The following is a 19085-nucleotide window of genomic DNA, read 5'->3' on the forward strand; positions in this document are numbered from 1 at the left end:
TTGATATTAAACTTAGTAGTGAGTCTATTTACTTGTGAATGTTATTTCAGTAAAACTACGTAGAAGTTGGCATATGATAATGTATTCGAAATACCTTTTTGTAGGCCGCAAGATTCGGTATAATCTTTGCCTTCTAATCAAACCGTTATCATGTACAAGTTAGAGAGAGGTAAGTGGACTTTGGAGTTAGAAAAATCTACAAATTTGCGCAACCAACCAACTTTTCTATTAATGTTCCATTTTTTGGTTGCTCGGACACCATCCAAACCGTTCTAGCCCCCCCTTTTTTGATCTATAATCTATGCGGATTGAATACTCTATTCATCTTTCAAAATCTCTCGTTGTGCTCGCAAAACCTTACTCCTCTGCTTAATCATGTGTGTGAATAAAATATATGAACCTGCAACTCGTTAGCATCCCCATATCTTCAAGATTGTCACCACAAAACATACCAGGAATGTAAATCAGTAAAATTGCTTTCAAAACCAAAGGATACAGTGACCCATATATTTCTCCCGCAGGTTCAATAGCCTTATAAATCAACCAACATTCACTACTGATCCCCAATGGATATAAAACGAAGAAGGTATTATAGCGAAACCAAGTGACGATGGCGGGCTTATATCCACTAAGTGTGATAACGAAGTAAGAGTATCGAATCACTTCGGTGACACTCCATGCAATGAGCATTGTAGAGTACCCGGTGCTTTTTGCGACCCATGGGAAAGGGTTGACGATGAACCAGACGAGGAGGAGTCGGCTAGCTACTTGCATGCCGGTTGTGCTAATGGGCGCTCTTACAACTCCTGGAGATTCAGAATTAGTATTTTCTCAATCACAACCGCACATGAAAGGACGGTGAGAGAAAGAACGAACCAAGAGCAGCATGCACAACCTCCAAAAGTGCCATAGTCTGTGTCCATTTTACAAAAGTGCCAACAGCAGGATATAAACGCCCGAATCCGACGAGTGGGACGAGGAGAAGTACTCGACCCAAAACGACGAGCCAGAGAAGTGCGGACACAAAGTTGTAGAGGATTAGGTATTGGGTTTTGCGATTGGAGGACTGGAGGGGTTTCGGTCCACGCTTTTTGACGGAGGGTGAGCGGGTGTCTTGGGGATCCATGGTTGTGTTCGCAGCGGGAGAGAAAGGGCTTGTATTGGATAGAGAAGAGAGTGCGAGTGAATGAAAGAAAAGCTCGTTGTTGACCTTGAAGCTGAGCTGAATGAAGGAGGGAGTGTGGTGTTTACGTGTTGAGGATTGATAGACAATTTTTGGAGCTTGGGCCATCTGGTACACCGAGGCCACCAAGCAGCTTGAGCGAATGTGGTAGATCTCGAGGTAGATGTCGTCACCATTTTGTTGTTCCGAACAAATTCATAATTCAGACTCTACTTCACATTTTTTGCTTCTTCGGGCAGTGCTTGATTTGGTTGAGGAGTTGGATACAAGTCTCGAAGTTTCACTCGGCGCCGTCGTGTCCACTACTGACTGGAGAACACATTATACTCCTGGCTGTGTACATATGTGTCAGCCTCTTATTCTTCCCATCAAGGAGATATCACCATCTCATTGTTTTAGGTTGACTAGAACATTAAGAGTGGTTGAATTGTGCAGAGTGCATTGAATGTTCATTTCATGGTCTCAAATCAACCCATGTTCGTGATGAAGGATTGGCATGGAAGCATTATGTCCCGTCTAATGGGCAAACTCATGGTCCTAGGTAGGCTCGTCGTTTTTCCTTCTTGCGTTTCCTCGACTTTCTGAAGAATACTATTGTAATGTTATTTGTGACTTTTCGGCCTTTCAGCTGCAGAATCTAAAGTTACCCCAGGCATATCTTCTCTCTTATGTGTGTTACTCCAAACTTACCTGTCCTAGTTGATCGTCGTTGGAGACCGAAGCGTTGGTAAAAGCTCCGTGCTCCAAGCTGTGACAGATTCCTTTTCCAACCGATGACAAGATGTGCACTCGCTTTGCAACCGAGATTGTGCACAAAAGAACTTCGCCAAAAGACACAGTTTCGGTGGCCGTTGAGATCATTCCTGATTCCAATGAAAGTCAAGAGCGGAAGGATTTATTGTCCTCATGGCGTCCGTTAGCTTTTGGGCCCACTCTTGACAAGGAAACCATGAATTCTATATTCAAGCAGGTTCGACTCGAGACAAGTGTTCTTCTCAAGATTTAGCTACTTACAAGCACATAGGCAGATTCTGTTATCATTGAAGACCATGGCGATGTCCGACCTGGGAGATGACCGAAATACAATAGATTAAGTAGCTCTGTGCTACGCATAACTCGACGTGGCCCCGACGAGAAGAATTTTGCGATTGTAGACATACCTGGTCTTTTTCGTGGTAATTATTAGCATCATTTACTTATATTTACAGAGCTGATAGTGTATACCAGGCGACGCTAAAAACACGGAGCATCAAACAGCCAAAACTCTCGTCCATCATTACATGCATAATCCAAGAAACACCATTGTGTACGTCCTGGCCCTTAAAATTATCTCACCTGGCCATTCTACTTACGTTATCAAGGGCTGTTATTGATGTGATCGATCTCGAAAGACAGGAAGTCCTGCATATGCTCGATGACATAGAGGATAAAGAGTCTAGGATAGTTGGAGTTATCAACAAGTGTGATACCAAGCAAAAGCAATCACACGACTGGGTAAGTTGGCCTAATATTCCTATACAGTAGCTTATCGACAACCTTCACAAGGTTTTTGAGCTCATCAAGAATGATGAACAATCACCACGATACCTGAAAGAAGGGTGATACGGCTTGCGTAACAGGATACCAATAGAAGCCAACAACAGCGATGTAGAAAGAGATGCTATCGAGGATGCCTTCTTTTCAGGCGATGAATGGAATCGATTGAATTAAAAGAGGCTTGGCAGACATCATCTACGAAGCAATCTGATAAAGATGCGAAACAGACATGTCAAACAAAGTATACCCAGTCTTCTATCCGAGATCAAAGCAAAGCTTGCCCTGTGCAACGATGATATCTCCAAACTAGGGCCACCATGCGATACCAATTTCCAGCAGTTTACTTTGATAAATGGAATTGCAACAAAGTACTCTAAAATGGCCGAAAATTCTCTAAATGGCAACTATCGGGGGCTGAATAAGTCTGACATGTTTGCGAGAAAGCTAATTCGAGATGGACTTGACAAGTTTTGTACTACATTACAGGCAGAAGGTCCAGTGAAGCCCTCTGTAACTTGTACAGCCGTAGCGATGCTTATCCCTGCCGACGACGGAATGACATGGTCTGAGAAACTTATGAAAGATATCTATTAATATTAATATGAAAAAAAAAACATGGCAATGCTGACATTGATCTATAGATCCAGCCTATGGTTGGATACCTCAAGTAGCTGAGAGCTTTCGCGGGACCAAATTTCCTGGTGACCTGAATCCATTAGTGGTCGACTTTTTATGGAGAAAACAGACCACAGGTTGGAGAGCCATCGCTGAGCAAGCTCTTGTTAAGGCGGAGAGCATTGTTGAACGAGTAAATGAGGCATTATATCAAAGTGTTTGCCCAGATGATGATCTTAGAGTAAAGTTGCGGGACTGGGTGCATGCCGATTTTCAGAAAGCATCAGTCGACGCCGCGAAGGAGCTCGAACGTTTGATCGCAGATGAAATTGAAGGCCATCTTTTTACCTTGCATCCCCATTTCACAGCATTGCGGACGTATAGGCAGCAGAACAGAATTAACGAAGTTACAAGCATTTTGGCGAAGAAAAAGGCGTGGATGAAACAAGAACAAGGCGGTGCCCTGATTCCTAATCTATCCATATCATCGGATAAAATTGTTGGAACCGAACTATATCACGACAAGGAATTGGCGGTAGTTTTGAATACTCATGATAGTCTCGAGGCCTACTATGAATTAGCTAGGTATCGATTCACCGACAACGTCGCAACTCAAGTTATCGAAAGGCACCTGCTTGGCCCGGATGGACCATCGCGCCTTTTCTCCCTTCAGTATGTATCAGAAAAATTATATGGAGAACAAAATGAGGATGCGTTAGAAAATTTGGTTGGCGAGCATCCAAACAAAGCCCAAAAGCGACTTGGCCTCGATTCTGAGAGGCGCAGTCTCGAAGAAAGTATGAAGAGGCTTCAAGCTTTCAAAATACTTTGATGAATCTATTGGTAGGAATATTCCGTGCGAAATCGTGATCAGGTTTATAATTTTAAAATCGCATTCTTATGTATCACTTATCTCTCTATTTCCTCTCTCATAATCCCTTATGCGCCGGAGTCTGGCCATTCACGACCGCGACCCGTTTAGAAAAACAACTTTTGGTTCAGCTGAAAATATCTCTTTGGCCATGATGCCTAAATGTGCCACATTTCAATTAAATCCAACCTTTGCCATTAGGCCTGCCACAATAATGTTGTAGGTTTAGTGCGATGGTCGGATATTTGTCTTATGGATGAATTTTTGTTGGTCCCCTTGAGTATTTGAGATAAGATGCCGTCCTTTGTATTATACAAAATCATCTCGCCATCAATCTACAACACACAGCATCCAGTCGAATCATAACTTTAATCATTTCTCTAAACTTTCATCCTCTGTCTCTAGAATCGCCATGCCGTTCGAAATATATTTAACCAGTTTAACGGGTCATATCAAAAGCTGGATCCCGGAAGAAGACCATGGGAAATATAATTTGAAGGATTTCAAAAAGCTAAAAACGATAGCAGGGGAAATGGAAACGGAAACGGTATCGAGTGGCAAGGTTGAGATTGTGAAAATAAGAATGGATAGATACGAGCATAAGAAAACAGGACAGCTTTTGCATGTCTTGATTCCTACTGACACAATAGAGGAGAGTCGCTCTGTTCATTCGGGTGGTGATCGTGCGTGGAGTCACACATATCGTAGAATTAAAACAGTTACTGAGTGGGGCCAAACAAAGCCTTTTATCAGCTTTACTTTGGGAGATTTTTACATTGGGAAGAACAATATTGTTCGCCACAATGGAGAGGGAGATTTTGATACGAAACATAGATCTGGAAGTCGCGGTGGCAATGGGCGGAAGAAACATGAAAGTCGCGGTGATGGTTTGGAGGAGGAACATGGACATCTGGATGGAGATGAAAAGGAGCGTCATCGAAGTCAACGAAATCGTCTGCATCGGAGAAGCGGCGATTATCAAGACAACAGAGGTACCTCTCGCGATCGTCAAGAAGTTATAGATCCTCCACAAAGACATAGAAGCCGCGCTCGTGAAACCTCTCGTGGAAACAGAAATGAGAATGGCAGATCTAAAAATGGAAGGGATACTAAGCGCACCTCGAAAGAAAAAGGGCGTTCTCGTACACATCATACACAGAATGACTCGGAGTCTGAAGACTCTAGTTCTGAGGCAGAAATTTCTATACACCCTGGAACAGAGGTGTCTACAAACCAGTCTGTAGAAGGATATAGGTCCAGTGATGGCTCTGAACAAGGAGAAATTTCAGAAGATTCCACAGAGATTGATGTTCATTCCGAACGTTCTCAAAAGCTGCTCACTTGGAAGGGTTCCCCCGTAGGAGGCTCTGTAAAACATGAGTCCAGGGATAGCTCTAAACGAGGATCATCTTCTCGAGGGTCGCTTAATCAGAGCAAGGCTTCGTCAAAAGCTCAATCTACGAGAGGAACGGGATCTGTAACATCTGCCCAAAGAACACCCACTAGGAGCAAGAACTCTTCAGTAGCTCAATCCATAATTGAAGAACCGGGATCACCCGGACAGACTGGTGCCATACCTAATCTCACGCTCCGGCTAACAAAACCAAACTTGAACCTTTTACGCCAAGAGGGGGATTCCCAGGGTGGTCGTAGTTCGACCGCAGGGCCAGGTTCGGTAAGCCAAGACGGACAAAGCTCTGTTGATTATGAAGAAAGTGTGAGATCAGAGAAAAGACGTCACCGCCGCCGTCGTGGCAGATAGAAAGATGCGGATTCATTTTGTTAGTTAATCATCTATATAGATATACAATAGAGGTTTAAATAAACTTTGAAATAGCGGTTTTGATTTGTTTGATTTTTTGATCAATTGAATTAAATGTTTTCCTGAGGAGTATTAGAATTCTATCTTGAATTATAATAAATTAAATGTCTTATATGAAAGTAAGGGTTTCAATTATACTGAAAAATCGATTCTATAGTTTTTGATAATAAAAACAGAAACATATATTATATAACCTTTTTTATTGGAGAAATATATACATTAAAAACCAAAAAAAATTATCAACATTATCACTTGTCAACAAATCCTTATATGTGAACGAGTTGTTAAAGCTCAATGCATCATCAAAAAATATGCCAGCCGGGCTGATCACAATGTGTTTCCTGCCGAGGTAGGGACAGTGTTCTGTATCGATGAAACTGCAGCTGCCGAGACAATGTTGTTCTTTCCTTGGAAGAGATAAAGGAAGCTCGTGTCTGAGTAGCTGAAAGCACCCGAGCTAGACAGACTATTCGAGACACAGTTACGACCAAGGTAAGTCGCGCATTTGGACACATCAGCAGCGTTCGAGGTGAATAGACGAATCGAAGAGCCTGGTTGCACCACCGTTGGGACGCTCGTGAAGTAGTTGCCTTCGTACAGACCCATGCCATTCTTGTCTCCTTCGAGCAAGTGACCGGAGTTTGAGGACCAGACATTGTTCACGGCGTGGAAAAGGGTGTTCCCAGAAAGTGCAGGGGTGCGACCAGAAGTGTTATAGACGTAATTTTCTGAGTGTAGTGGTCAGCTATATTTCCAGGGGGATGAATTCGGGAGAGGCATACTGTAGAATGTAATTTGATCCCCTGACCCTACCAGCTCCAAACCCCAGTATGAGTGTCCGTCGCACGTAGCAGAGTTTGCCGTCTTGCCATTGATAAAACTGTTAGAGATTGTAACTGCGTTGTTGGAACCGGTGCCGAAGCTGTAGTGCTGACGGCCGAGACTTGATGTCTACGTTAAGCAAAAATTAGTCGGGTTTACCTTCACTACCAGCATTTCAGAGAAACTCACAGTGACATGATCAATCCATATGTTGTTGGTATCACTTAAAGTTAGCGCATCGCCACCCCAGACGTACTTGGGGTTAAGATTGGTGATGGCGATGTTCTGGATGATGATGTTCGAGACACCAACAAAACGCAAGCCTTTGCCGTTCAGCGTCGCGCCGTTCTTACCGACAAGTGTCTTCTGTGACTTGACATTGATACCTTGATAACTAGCAGTATCGATAGACACGCCGTATGTTGGGGTCGAGCCGCATCCACCGAGGGTGTTGAGCAGCGCCTGTCCTCCATTCGAGGGCGTGCATGAATATGAATCACAAGCTGTCAATGAAGTTGTGCCCTCTGATCCGATAAAATTGAAAGTTCCGGATATGACGATATTCTGGGGCTCGTCTGAGGTGAGGTAGGCCTTTAACTGCGCGATGGTGGTCGGATACACAACTGCTGCACTACCGCCACCCGTGACGGCAGAAGCCATGCCAATTGGTGTGCCTTTGACTATGGAAGAGATAGCCCGCTTCTCCGTGCTTTCGACTGGTGCTGCCACTGTCAAAGCACTAAAGGCGGCTAGCATCACCGCCGAAATGAATTTTAAGTTCGTCATCGTGTTTGTTGAAGAGAAGCAAAAGAGTGTGAGAGGAATGAACGAGAGTGAGTAGTCTGACTGTTTCGAACAATTTGTACCATCTAACGTCAGCCGCAGCCGACTTTATAATTTCAATTTTCATTTAGCCATCGAGACTCAGCATCCCGTAACTCTCTCAGACTGGCAGACATCGGCCAGAATAAGATCACACGGGGCGCGTCCAATTCGGCGAACTAAAAAACATCAGCCAAAAGAAGAAAATGAGGGAGGGGCACGTCCCCCCCCACCCCTAAAACGGGCAATTAATTTAAACAGATAATATACTCCAAACAAAACACCCACTTAAGATTAATTGTTAGTCTTCGCTTAATCTTCCTTAGACAACCAAAAGTTCAGATGAACTTCTAGTTCTCCCGTAAGTTCCATGTGCGTACCATATATCAAACAACTAAGCGCCGTTAGACTCCACCTCCTACCTTATTACCACCGTAAACACTTTATTTTCGTATAGAGCAATCGCTTTTAAGATTAAGGAGTCTAGGGTCGCCAATCTGCGACACCACCTACCGAGTCTGGCTTCTCCCGGAAAGGAGCAAATGGCCCAACCAGTTTTATGCTTAACAACACTACCCAATGCGGCGGGACTGTACTACACACGTGACTTCACCAATGCGAACTCCACAGTTCCGCTAGAAACAACTACCAGGTAGTTCTAAACATTCAGTTCCTCCGGAGCGCTTCGATAATCAAACTCCAAGAAGTTGCCCGCCCGTGTCGGTGAGGTGATAAGCTAACTCACCAATCGGTCTGAATATTTGGCATCATCTTCTGACATCATCCAAAAATAGCCTGTTATTATCGGGAAAAAATGTTTGCCATTTTTACGCAACATGCCAAAGTAAGAGTTATCTGTCTAATGCACCCCAGAGCGCCACAATGATTGCGGGGTACATTCCCTCACGTCAATGAGCCTCCTGTAATACAGACAGAGATATACTCATATATACTGCAGAATTTTGTAGCTGTTACGATAGCACCTACTGTATCTAGGTTTAGTAATTTTGGGTACACCTCCGCCTGGACGGCGAGCCTGGCAATTCGGGTTCCACCAATTGTATGGTTTACCCGCGGTGGATCACAAGCCAAGATAAAAACCCATCTTTTATTCACATGTAGTTCCCTCCCGGATATACACCTGCCAGGAGGACAAAAACGCCGGTCTTCCGTTTATCCCATGCTTCTAATGTGTAGTGTTCGTATCTGCAAATGTTCACGAAACACCTCTAAAGTTTAAACCCTCGCCAATCTAATTCAATCGTGTGATACATGCATAGTACTTCCACCTCCCTTTTATCTACGTCATCCCAGTCCTCCCGGCTACAAGTCTATTTATTTATCCACCAAATATCTGAACCGAAATGCTGTCCCTCAGTGACCACCTTCCAAGGGCAAGTATTCTAATCACAACCCAACTTGTAATATTAATAAATGCTAATCAAAGCTATATTATAGATTTAGCAAGACTATTATATAATTTTCAAAATTTGTAAATTCACATCTTATAATTTTTTGTAATCAAATATAATATTCGGTAAAACAGTTTTTTCCAATTTTGGTATTAATATAAATTATTAGATTATATTAGCTTTTGTAATTCTCCCGTTCTTGGACAAGCTATCGCGTCTGCTGGTCTCCTGCTCCTGCCCGAACGCGCTCTAGATCCCATAGTACTCCTAATAATCCTGTACTCTTATCGACTTGACGTTTAACGCCTTCTCGCACAGCCCCCCCCCCCACGCACCCCGATCTGGCAGGACATAACGAAATCGACGCCGAGAGGGGGTAAAGTGATCGGCAGTTCATTCAAGCAGACGGATGAAGAGCCCAGTGGTACAATGTCGGAGGAGGATGGGGCGGATAGAGGCAGGTTCTAGAGATAGGTTCCGGCCGTGATTTAAGCTTGCGAGAGACAAGTTCCTTGCGGTGTTTCTCATACTCTCGTACTTGTATTTGTAGCATCGATCCGGCGTTAGTGGCCTGTTCGTGTTGTGGATCTGTGTATTTTTGCGATAAACTGGGTTTTATCTTTCAGCTTTATCCCGCTTTTATTCTGCGGGGGAAAAAAAACCATATATTCTATCGACCTACGGAGGCACATGGGATAAGTTATGTTACACCGCCTTTGATTTGCTATCAATAGAACCATTCTGCCCATACAAACTGATCACCCTGGCTAGCGAAGGCGGTATAACATGACTTATTCCATGCACCTCCGGATATGCCATTTCTATAGTACCGGTACCTAACACATGGCGCAAAACTAGCCTTCAGGCGGACAGGAGTTTTCCGTAGATTGCCTCTTCACAAGATCGGTACTATTCACGGCCGACCCCGCGAGCTAAAATCTGCAAGTGGAGGTGCCTGGTCTGCAAAAACATCCCCAAGCATGCCGTGTTCTGGTACAAGATCAATACCATCTAACTTAGTGCGAATCATGATGGCAATACACCAGTTCCTAATGACTATAAGACCACGTCTAAGGAACGTGAAGCTGCAAAACGAGCCCTGCTCACTTCCCCTACATGAGGAACTGCAAATTTTGGCTCACCATCTCGGCGTTTCTGCGGAAAGAGTCTTGGCTTACGGTCTTGACAAGGGCGTGGCACTGTACAAAAAGACAAACATACTTTATACTTTATGCGGAGCGGCCTTTCCTTCCCCGGACACGTACGACGTTGTAGTTGAAGTCTAGTGTGGAGAAGAAACTTTCCGCATATTAGCCTTAAATCTCCCGAGTATAGTGTAAACTAGGCTCTCCGCGGAAACGGGGTACGCTCCCACATTATCTTGGTGAGTCCGCGAGTGTCACTTCAAGGGATACGTATTTCGTAAGTATGAAATCTGAATCTGCAGATGAATAATACAGATGAATACCAAGTATAGCCAGCCAGATTCGTCTCAAACTCCGGAGGGACTAGGAAGCACCCTGTGCTGAGCACCGACAGAAGCGGAGTGAGTGAGTCAGGTATTTGACGTCTACGTCTCTAGTCCTGACCGTGTAAGATCTTTTGCAGATACATACGCACAGACGTATTCTCTCGGGGAGAGTCAAAATATAATCTATCACTGGCAGCAATCCACGAGAGTGGATATCTCAAATTGAATGATGGAGTTCACTAAGATAGTGGAGAACTCGGAAGTAAGATTCTAGATCATAAACTGGTTTTCCTCATGAATATCCCGAGGCAGAGCACAGAATTGGCTTGGCCATCCACTTCATCTAACATCTCCATCCGCCATCAATGCTAATGTCAGCTCCTGAGATATACGTCGACTCATCACTCAACAGAAATGCAACCAGCTGAGCAACCTCCTTAGCTTCTCCGTCTCTCCCCAGTGCAATTGGTGGATAATTTGCACTTCCAGGCTGCAGGTGAAGACCAATCGAGTTTTCGGCAGTCTTTAGCATTGGTGTAGAAATGCGGCCCCTAATGCTAGTCTTCAGAACTCAAAAACATCAAGGTCGAGATAAGATAGAGCACAAATCACTTACGGACAAATTGCATTCACTCTAATTCCTTTCCCACCTACTTCCTTTGCTGCCGTTCTTGTGAGCCCAATAATCCCATGCTTAGCTGAAGAATAAGAAGCATTTTTTGCTGCCCCGGTTAATCCCCGAATCGACGAAGCGTTCACGATCGAGCCGTTGTTAGCCATTACTTTCAGCTGAGCCTTCAAACTGTTCATTGTCCCGGTCAAATTGACTCCCAAGACAAACTCCCACTCGTCCAAGTCTTGTTCGACGATGCCTTTTAGTCCAATAGACTCCGGAGCAACACCAGCCAGATTTGCCGAGCCATCTAGCTTTCCGAAGTTGTCTATGGTCTTGTTAATCCATGCTTCCACCTCTCCAAACTTCCTTACATCGACCTTAGTGGTAATCACGTCCACGTAGTACTCTGATTCCAGCTGCGCTTGAAGTTCCTTCAATTTGTCTTCTTGGATATCTGCAAGTGACAATCTCGCTCCACGACTTGCAAGTAACTTTGCTGTTTCTAGGCCGATGCCCGAAGCTGAGCCTGTGAGAGCGATAACTTTGTTCGTGAATGGTTGAGAGGACATGGTATCATGATATAGCGAGATGAGGTATCAGCTTTCAGGAATATCTTACTTTAATTCTGAAGGATTGGGGATGTGATGTTTTATATTAAAAAAAAATTGACTAGCGACTGCAAATGCAAAGATAGACTTGTGACTCCTCTCTATATATGACGCGATTCAAGTCCTATACTGCTATATAGGTCCAGTGGGGTAGTATCTTGTTCTCCGTAGGGCCCTCTGCTCCTCATGAAATTTAAATGTTATCACTCTTTGTTTTAATAGCAAGAAGATCATTTATGAAGAACTTATCAGTATAGTTACTCTCGAATATCGGCGTTCTCGAAGCAGCGAAAATGCAGAAAAATAAGTAAAACCATTATCACATGAAGAAAATGTATAGACGGGTTAAACAAATGGGGCTATCACAATATCGAACTACCAAAGCAGCTCAAACCAAATGGGAAAAAGAAAAAACAATGGGAAGCCCAAAATTCTTGCTTGAATACCGGATTCACCGGACCATCCTATCTAGGAACCTCTTTTAACATGACCCACATATCGGGCTTATTCCATGTTTGGTAAACTTTCATGTACTTACCCGCACCATCCATATCCCAGAGTTTATTGGTTTCCCCATGTTCTCCCGTCGTCACCAGTGACACGTCAAAGTTCCAGAGTAAACGGGAAGTAATAAGCCTCATTTCAAAAAAGGACAAATTCTTTCCTATGCATCCCCTAGGTCCAAGACTGAATGGCTGAGACGCATTCAGTTTGTCATTTACAAATCTCTCATCGCCGAGCCAGCGTTCCGGAATAAATTTTTGAGGGTCCTTGAAGTTCAAAGATGAGTTTATGGCAGCCCAAGGTGCTACAGCGACTGTAGTTTTACCGGGAACGAAGTGTCCATCGATGACAGAGCCACCTGGAGGAACAATTCGCTGCTGATTTGCAGGCGCTGGCGAGTACAAACGAAGCGCCTCACTGAGTGTTGCGTGGAGGTAAGGCAAATCTTTGACCGTTTCCCAAGTTATATCCTGCTCTGAGTTGAACCTTCCCCTAATTTCGTCTGTAAGACGTTTGTAAACTTCAGGGTGAGTACAAATGAAATACGTCCAACCAGTGAGTAGACTCGCAGTTGTTTCTGTTCCTGCACTTATGAGCAACACCATGTTAAGAATGATTTCTGTTTCCGACAACGAGTTCTTTGCCTCCTTGTTCTTCAGAATGTGGTAAATGAAGTCCTTATGCTCACGATTTCCATCTGCGAGGCGGCGGAGCGTTTTTTCGCGAGAATTCTGGAAATGGACCTTTCTCCAATTTGCAGCTTTGGATGGGATAAGGAGTTTCACCATCAACTTCTGAAGCCACGTATTTACACCGGCTACTCTACGTATAGACTGATCCCATGCGGCAGATTTAAAGACGTTGATAACAGATGTGGACCACTCTGTGGCCCCGCCTTGATCTAGACATCCAAATGGCTCTGCGAAGCAGAGATCACCCATCATATCAAAAGTTGTATATGTGTCTATATACCTCATCTATCAGTTAAAAGTATCGGCATATGATCAAACGAAGTATCACTTACACCAATTCGAAAAGTTTATCGGCCTATTCTCCGCAATAGTTTTCTTCAACTGTCCCACGAGTTTATCGACATGACTTCGCATAATTTCTTCTTGTTGCAATAATGCTGTATTGGAGAAGACATGTGCCAAAGCTCTACGCTGCCGAGTATGAGCTTCATTTGGTGCCAAGCTAATACCTGTCTGGCCGTCCAGAGGAGAAACCGCCCCTATGAAAATTGGACTTTTCTCAAAATTGGGACCTTTTTTCTGCTTTATATCAGTCGCTATGCATTTAATCATGATTCAAATTCACCCACCTGAACCCCATATATGTCATCCCACGCACGATCGCCAATAAAGCTGAGCTCATTTGGGGCAACTCTCACAACTGGGCCTGAATTTGTTTTAGTATGAACTTGTTTCCCGAAAGAAGGAGCAAGGTACAGGAATAGTTACTCACCATATTTTTCATGAAGCTTCCGGTAATATGAGTGCTGCTTCCCAGTTGCAATAACCCACGAGCCGGGTATTTCGGATATCCTGTTGAACCACGGCCCTGGAAAGGCACTGAGCGGGTGAAAGAAAATTTTCCAAAGGACTTGTGCAATAAGGGCTACCGTGACCTGGTCATGTTAAGGAATTACCCTCCCTCTGGTATGAATAATGGACTCACTAGAACGGCAACAGTTGTTTTGAGTGTCGACAGATCTTTGACATCGAGCAGCATGATGTATTTTTCAGACAGGTCTTTAATGCTAAGCAGCATGATGTCCTTTTGGGACAAGTAAATTTCATAAGAGTGATTGTGAGTAGTTGTGTTCGTATTACAAGAGTTGCGAAAAAAAAACGCATAATCACCGCAGGATTGAGGAGGATGTACTTTCAAGTGTATATGCTTACAGGAAACTCTAAACTTCAGTTCAACGTCAGAGATAAGGCTTACGATTGGGCTGGAAGCAAACTTAAATCCGTAACATACTTTACACCTTGAAATGTTTCATGGGCTTGGCGACTTTCGATCTACATACAAGACTCCGCAGTGAAACCCCGCAATATCCAAACAGATTAAGTTGTTTCTAGGGCTGTCAGACCCATAGTGGGGGTCACAATCTAGAGTTTACTCAGCCCCACATCCTAGCCTTTTTGATTCGGTAAATACCCGAAGGTTTGCCGGAGGGTAGGTCTAGACGGGGGGGTCGAAACGGGAGGGTCTAGACGGGAGGGTCTAGAAGCTCCTTTTCTAGATATCGTGTGGAACACCTGCCTAAATATTAATTCACATGCTAACTTTCTTAATTTTTAGAATATAGGAGATCTACTGACTGATTTAAAAAGAGGAGGTTTAGGAGATCTTAAATATATATTTAAATATCTTTCAAGTTTAATAAAGTTTACAAGATTCTATTCTATAGATTTGTTAGATTTTATACTTTTTAATTTCAAGTTAGCTATTTCTTATATTGTTTCTAATAAATATTATTTCAATATTAAAGAGACTAATATAATAATAAAAATAAATCATTATTATAAAAAAGTAAAAATCTAATATTAAAAAGGAAAACATATATTTTCTTTATAGTCTCTGTATAACATATAATACTATTAATATCGAATAAAGAATTCTTTATTAGCTCTTTATTAAAAATTATAATTTATTATTTTGAATAATTTGAAAAACGACATATGAGCTAGTTTGTGTGCGGAATGACATACGTAATAAAAAATTTACTTTATTATAAATCAGATTTCAAATCGACGTAGTACAGAATATATTACGAATTCTATAATACTACCTCGCTTAGCCTATGACCCCCTGCTCAGCGCTTAACCCGCAATATCTCAAATTTTATCTAAAACATCTTTGAACTTTTTAATAAGAGCACATAAGTTTTAGGATATTACTGAAATATATTTAATCTGCCTCGGTATTTTTATAGCACTCCGCAATGTAACCTCGCATTGTACGAACGAACTTGGTTGTTTCTAGGGCTATCAGACTCATAGTTGGGGTAAAAACTCCGATGCGGGTATTCCCTAAATCATGACGTTTCACTTAATGTTCATTCGCCACCTCGTAATTGTTCCACTAAATAACCTTCGCTCAGGGGACAGCACATGATTTTTCATGGATTGCTTATCAATATGCCTCTACTTAATCTTCATGTGAATATCACTTCACGCACGTTAACACTACATCGATAACTAACTTGTTGATCACTTATGATCCCATGTTGTTCTGATTTAGCTTTTTTATTGCATGTCAGTTCTCGAAAGTATACGTTACAACCCTACTATCTCGGCTACAGTGAAACTAAAATCTCCAGGATCTACTGAATTCCTCTATAAGAGGAAGCTGGTTAATCTCTCCGTACTTGATGTGCTTTATCCACTCCAATTTAACTGAGAGCGGCGGGACAGGGTTAGGAGGGAGATAACGCGTTCCGGAGTGAACTCTTCTTCCTTCTTCATTTACATAGTCATATCAAGTTCTGGAGATCAAGATCGCTGGACGGCCTGTTGTAGTCTCTGCAAGAACATGTGGGGAATGATGGCACCTTGGCTACTACGTATCTGTGCCCATGGCAAATAGCAGATAGCAAATAAATGAGGCTGGAATTCCGTAATCGACACAAAAACTTAAATAAATGAATTGGGCGAGAGGATTATGCAATCTGAACACAATGATTTGAAATCCTAGACCTAAAAATGAAGTCATTGGCGAGTCTCGGAAGCAAAGGAGCAGTCAAATTTCACAACAGGCGGCGCCTTCTATCGAACATGAAAAAGTACCGCTGGACAGAGGATTGAGATATTCAAAACAATTGCTAGAGTGCATTTCCATTGTACTTGCATGAGTCATGCAACTTTGAGATAGCTAAACTATACTGCTATGAACATTTGATTGAGATTGAATATTCAATGAATCTCCCATTGCGCTATTTGTATTCTGTTCCCTCACTTTCAGTAACTTTAACAAGCATGTTTGACTCAAGAAAGATTCCATAGCTGAGGACATCACATGGTTTGGCGGGACTCAACAGCTGGAGGTCAAAGGCTCGCAGTATCTGGAAAAAAACATTCAAGTTAGCTCAAGATTTGTGAAAGATTATGATCAGCTACCAACCTCAAAGATGGATTTGTTCAGCTCCATGAACGCGACTGTTTTTCCAACACACATGTATTGACCATAACCAAAGGCAAGTTCCACATTGCGCTCCATCTCACCCCTCTTCGACTTTTCAAGCTCCATGAAACGTTCTGGTCTATAAACTTCTGCATCATCCCCAAAAAGAGCAGTGGATCTCAACAGAGAAGAAGTATTCATACAGATTGCTGTACCCGCTGGTATGAACATTCCATGAAATTCTTCCCCGCCATCTGGGACAATTTTAGGGAAGAGTCCCAGAAGAGGAGGACGCATACGAATGCCTTCGTAAATGACAGCCTAGCCGTTAAAGTAAGCACCTATCATGGAGGGAATGAAAAACAGAATGGTTTTGCATAGTCTGGAGGGAAATGTAAACTAACCTGAAGAAATGGAAGCAACTTTGCCTCTTCGAGTTTGATAGGACTTGAAACTTTCCCCTCTTCGACGGCGAGGTTGATCTCAGTCTTAAGCTTCTGATATACACGGGGACAGGTCATTACATGCACCAGTGTAGAGCGAATAGCAGATGCAGTACTTTCTGTTCCGGCGACGATCATGAAGAGGCCTTCAACTTCGCACTCCTGCTGATTCAAACCATGTCGAATGAATGACCCCTGGAACTGTGTTAACTCTCATCAATCTCTACGTAGTCTAGATACTCACAAGCATATCTTCCTTTTTCTTCGCATCTGGTGCAAATCTCTTACCCACATGATGCTCTGCTACCCTATGTGTTGTTAGTATTGCCAGTGTCAAATAAAGGGCCTTCACTTACGCCATTAAAGCACCGAACCCCGTTTTATCAGTAGGCTTTGGGCCAAGAACTTTGAGGAAGGGGGGAGAAAAGAGGAACTTTCTAATCCAAGGAGTATCGGCTGATGTTGACATACGTGGCCAGAGTTCGCGTACCTCACCAAGGAAGCCGTATTGATCGGTTTCTTCCTTGAGGTAGCCAAATTCCTCACCAAAGGCAAGCCGAGTAATCACATCCATGGTAAAAAAGCACGACACTTGGCCAAGATCAAGCAATGGCTGATGAGGTTTGACAGTATTCGATGCGTATTTTGAGCGCATCAGACCGATGAGAGTTTGCAGCTGAGCATTAACACCGACCTCCAAGTCAGGCATATCGCGTCCGCTGTATGCTGCAGCAGTTCTTGCTTTTGCCTTGGCGTGAGGTCCTGGCTCCAGCATCGTGAACATGTTGTCATAATATGGATTGAATCGACCGGTCAAATACCAGTCCCCTCGACGGTGAGAGCTGCGAGCTGAAGATATCTTTTTGATGATTTCAGGATCATCAGTAATGATGTCTGTTGGTCCAATTCGTACCAATGGGCCATATTTCTTGTGTAAGTCGCGCTGAATCCAGTACTGTTTTCCGCTGTAGGTTGTTTTGGCAAGCCAAAGATACGAGAATGTGGCAAGGAAGGATGGTGCTGGTATCTTTCGTAGAGGATACCACGCTAAGACTGCACTGATAGTGTACCAAAGAACTATAGACCCCAAGCTCAGCAAGCAAGCGAAGGAGCCTAGGTTCAATATAGAATTAGACATGGCTTTTGCTTTCGTAGGAAGGCCAGTCGTCCACGATGTTGAATGATACAAAGATCTCAAAATTTTATCAAGTAGACCATGCAGGAAAATGTTCAGGAGAGTATTGTAATGGATGTTAAAAGTGAAGAAAGGATTGTGTTATCGCAGAGAATCAGGCAGTAATATCTTATACCACGCAATCTTAAACTAGAAAATATAATACGTAGTTCGATGTGGCTAAGAGTACGAAGATCTCTCGAGAACGCAGATCCGCGAGTGGTGATAAGTGTGCATGATGTCCACATGTCAAATGAGAGTCTGGCTCCAATGACTTCTACAAGAACACCTATCATAGCGAATTATTAACTGGACCTGTCAATTTCCTATTTTGAAGATGGAAGGTAGTTCGGCTAAATTTTAAGCTTTCTGGACGGTTACACCCGAAAGTCTAATTTGAAATCGGGGCAGCAAACTTCAGGTGGTGACGAATACAAGATGGCTTTAAAGGGCGAAAATTTCCTATGAACCATATCAAATTTAACGTTCATGCACATAAGCAATGCAGCTGACGGAGTTAATTATCAGAGTAGTTAGCCCACATTATGTGAGACAAGACTACTGTTCTCCAGTTTCCAATGGAAAACCTAGGGAAGTTACAAATGAAACTAAAGATACTCTTGTGTTACTGAGTACAGGGAAAAACACAAAAAGTGGCACTAATCGGAACGCTTGCGACACGATCGTGTTTGGGCCAGATCAGTTGATTTAACACATGCAAGGGTAGTTACACATTTCTCCAAGGGCTTCCTCTATTGTGATAATCACAGTGATTGGGCACGTTTGCGTAGCTATACTATAAAAGCGATTCTACATTATATTGTACTGATGTTGACTCATATCTGGCGGTAAGGAAGGTATGACGCGTCGTAGGACATTTTTGCTCAGAATGATTTCTTTCGCCTAATATATCATTATTCAACTTTGAAAATAATCTGGAACATATTAGTCAATTTCCTTTTCACCCAATATTTTTTTCTTTTTCATCTATTATATTATTTATATTAGAATAACGTAGTTTATCATCGAGTGGGCCATATCATCGAGTGGGCCATATC

General features: G+C 42.9%; 7 protein-coding genes across 7 annotated transcripts; 2 read left to right on the forward strand and 5 right to left on the reverse strand.

Annotated features, from left to right (window-relative positions):
* Position 1: 1 nt before the first annotated feature.
* Positions 2-1223, reverse strand: Bcphs1. The gene is made up of 3 exons (XM_001553915.2): positions 877-1223; positions 453-806; positions 2-400 (listed from the first exon to the last, which is right to left on the reverse strand). Exons 1-3 carry the CDS (start codon positions 1124-1126, stop codon positions 318-320), a joined length of 687 nt encoding a protein of 228 aa, XP_001553965.1. The 5' UTR covers positions 1127-1223; the 3' UTR covers positions 2-317.
* A 2196-nt stretch (positions 1224-3419) lies between these two features.
* BCIN_08g03800 (hypothetical protein) lies at positions 3420-4298 on the forward strand. Its single transcript, XM_001553916.2, has one exon. The coding sequence runs from the start codon at positions 3774-3776 to the stop codon at positions 4164-4166; it is 393 nt and encodes a 130-aa protein (XP_001553966.2). The 5' UTR covers positions 3420-3773; the 3' UTR covers positions 4167-4298.
* Positions 4299-4649: 351 nt separating this feature from the next.
* On the forward strand, positions 4650-6071 carry BCIN_08g03810 (hypothetical protein). Its single transcript, XM_024694599.1, has one exon. It carries the CDS (start codon positions 4789-4791, stop codon positions 5965-5967), a length of 1179 nt encoding a protein of 392 aa, XP_024550389.1. The 5' UTR covers positions 4650-4788; the 3' UTR covers positions 5968-6071.
* A 94-nt stretch (positions 6072-6165) lies between these two features.
* BCIN_08g03820 (hypothetical protein) lies at positions 6166-7907 on the reverse strand. The gene is made up of 3 exons (XM_001553917.2): positions 7039-7907; positions 6810-6978; positions 6166-6755 (listed from the first exon to the last, which is right to left on the reverse strand). Exons 1-3 carry the CDS (start codon positions 7633-7635, stop codon positions 6355-6357), a joined length of 1167 nt encoding a protein of 388 aa, XP_001553967.1. The 5' UTR covers positions 7636-7907; the 3' UTR covers positions 6166-6354.
* Positions 7908-10744: 2837 nt separating this feature from the next.
* On the reverse strand, positions 10745-11796 carry Bcaba4. Its single transcript, XM_001553919.2, has 2 exons — positions 11171-11796; positions 10745-11105 (listed from the first exon to the last, which is right to left on the reverse strand). The coding sequence occupies exons 1-2, from the start codon at positions 11737-11739 to the stop codon at positions 10898-10900; spliced, it is 777 nt and encodes a 258-aa protein (XP_001553969.2). The 5' UTR covers positions 11740-11796; the 3' UTR covers positions 10745-10897.
* Positions 11797-12052: 256 nt separating this feature from the next.
* Bcaba2 lies at positions 12053-14214 on the reverse strand. Its single transcript, XM_024694600.1, has 5 exons — positions 13960-14214; positions 13747-13909; positions 13604-13680; positions 13307-13553; positions 12053-13246 (listed from the first exon to the last, which is right to left on the reverse strand). Exons 1-5 carry the CDS (start codon positions 14050-14052, stop codon positions 12243-12245), a joined length of 1584 nt encoding a protein of 527 aa, XP_024550390.1. The 5' UTR covers positions 14053-14214; the 3' UTR covers positions 12053-12242.
* Positions 14215-16091: 1877 nt separating this feature from the next.
* On the reverse strand, positions 16092-18289 carry Bcaba1. The gene is made up of 5 exons (XM_024694601.1): positions 17210-18289; positions 17098-17161; positions 16815-17048; positions 16411-16731; positions 16092-16351 (listed from the first exon to the last, which is right to left on the reverse strand). Exons 1-5 carry the CDS (start codon positions 17989-17991, stop codon positions 16223-16225), a joined length of 1530 nt encoding a protein of 509 aa, XP_024550391.1. The 5' UTR covers positions 17992-18289; the 3' UTR covers positions 16092-16222.
* Between the last annotated feature and the right edge of the window lie 796 nt (positions 18290-19085).

The sequence above is a fragment of the Botrytis cinerea genome, chromosome 8 (assembly GCF_000143535.2).
Source record: "Botrytis cinerea B05.10 chromosome 8, complete sequence".
Classification (NCBI taxonomy): Eukaryota; Fungi; Ascomycota; class Leotiomycetes; order Helotiales; family Sclerotiniaceae; genus Botrytis; species Botrytis cinerea.

Bases quoted from the DNA above. Each gene is read 5' to 3' on its own strand.
- Bcphs1 (XM_001553915.2), bottom strand. From the start codon at position 1,126: ATGGATCCCCAAGACACCCGCTCACCCTCCGTCAAAAAGCGTGGACCG. The intron at 807-876 runs GTTCGTTCTTTC...CTGAATCTCCAG, and splicing joins GGTTGTGCATGCTGCTCTTG to GAGTTGTAAGAGCGCCCATT. The intron at 401-452 runs GTATGTTTTGTG...AACGAGTTGCAG, and splicing joins TTTACTGATTTACATTCCTG to GTTCATATATTTTATTCACA.
- BCIN_08g03800 (XM_001553916.2), top strand. From the start codon at position 3,774: ATGAAACAAGAACAAGGCGGTGCCCTGATTCCTAATCTATCCATATCA.
- BCIN_08g03810 (XM_024694599.1), top strand. From the start codon at position 4,789: ATGGATAGATACGAGCATAAGAAAACAGGACAGCTTTTGCATGTCTTG.
- BCIN_08g03820 (XM_001553917.2), bottom strand. From the start codon at position 7,635: ATGACGAACTTAAAATTCATTTCGGCGGTGATGCTAGCCGCCTTTAGT. The intron at 6,979-7,038 runs GTGAGTTTCTCT...TGCTTAACGTAG, and splicing joins TATGGATTGATCATGTCACT to ACATCAAGTCTCGGCCGTCA. The intron at 6,756-6,809 runs GTATGCCTCTCC...CACTACACTCAG, and splicing joins GGATCAAATTACATTCTACA to AAAATTACGTCTATAACACT.
- Bcaba4 (XM_001553919.2), bottom strand. From the start codon at position 11,739: ATGTCCTCTCAACCATTCACGAACAAAGTTATCGCTCTCACAGGCTCA. The intron at 11,106-11,170 runs GTAAGTGATTTG...GACTAGCATTAG, and splicing joins AGAGTGAATGCAATTTGTCC to GGGCCGCATTTCTACACCAA.
- Bcaba2 (XM_024694600.1), bottom strand. From the start codon at position 14,052: ATGCTGCTTAGCATTAAAGACCTGTCTGAAAAATACATCATGCTGCTC. The intron at 13,554-13,603 runs GTGGGTGAATTT...GATATAAAGCAG, and splicing joins ATGACATATATGGGGTTCAG to AAAAAAGGTCCCAATTTTGA. The intron at 13,247-13,306 runs GTAAGTGATACT...TGAGGTATATAG, and splicing joins GATAAACTTTTCGAATTGGT to ACACATATACAACTTTTGAT.
- Bcaba1 (XM_024694601.1), bottom strand. From the start codon at position 17,991: ATGTCTAATTCTATATTGAACCTAGGCTCCTTCGCTTGCTTGCTGAGC. The intron at 17,162-17,209 runs GTAAGTGAAGGC...AACAACACATAG, and splicing joins GGGTTCGGTGCTTTAATGGC to GGTAGCAGAGCATCATGTGG. The intron at 17,049-17,097 runs GTGAGTATCTAG...ACACAGTTCCAG, and splicing joins AGAAAAAGGAAGATATGCTT to GGGTCATTCATTCGACATGG.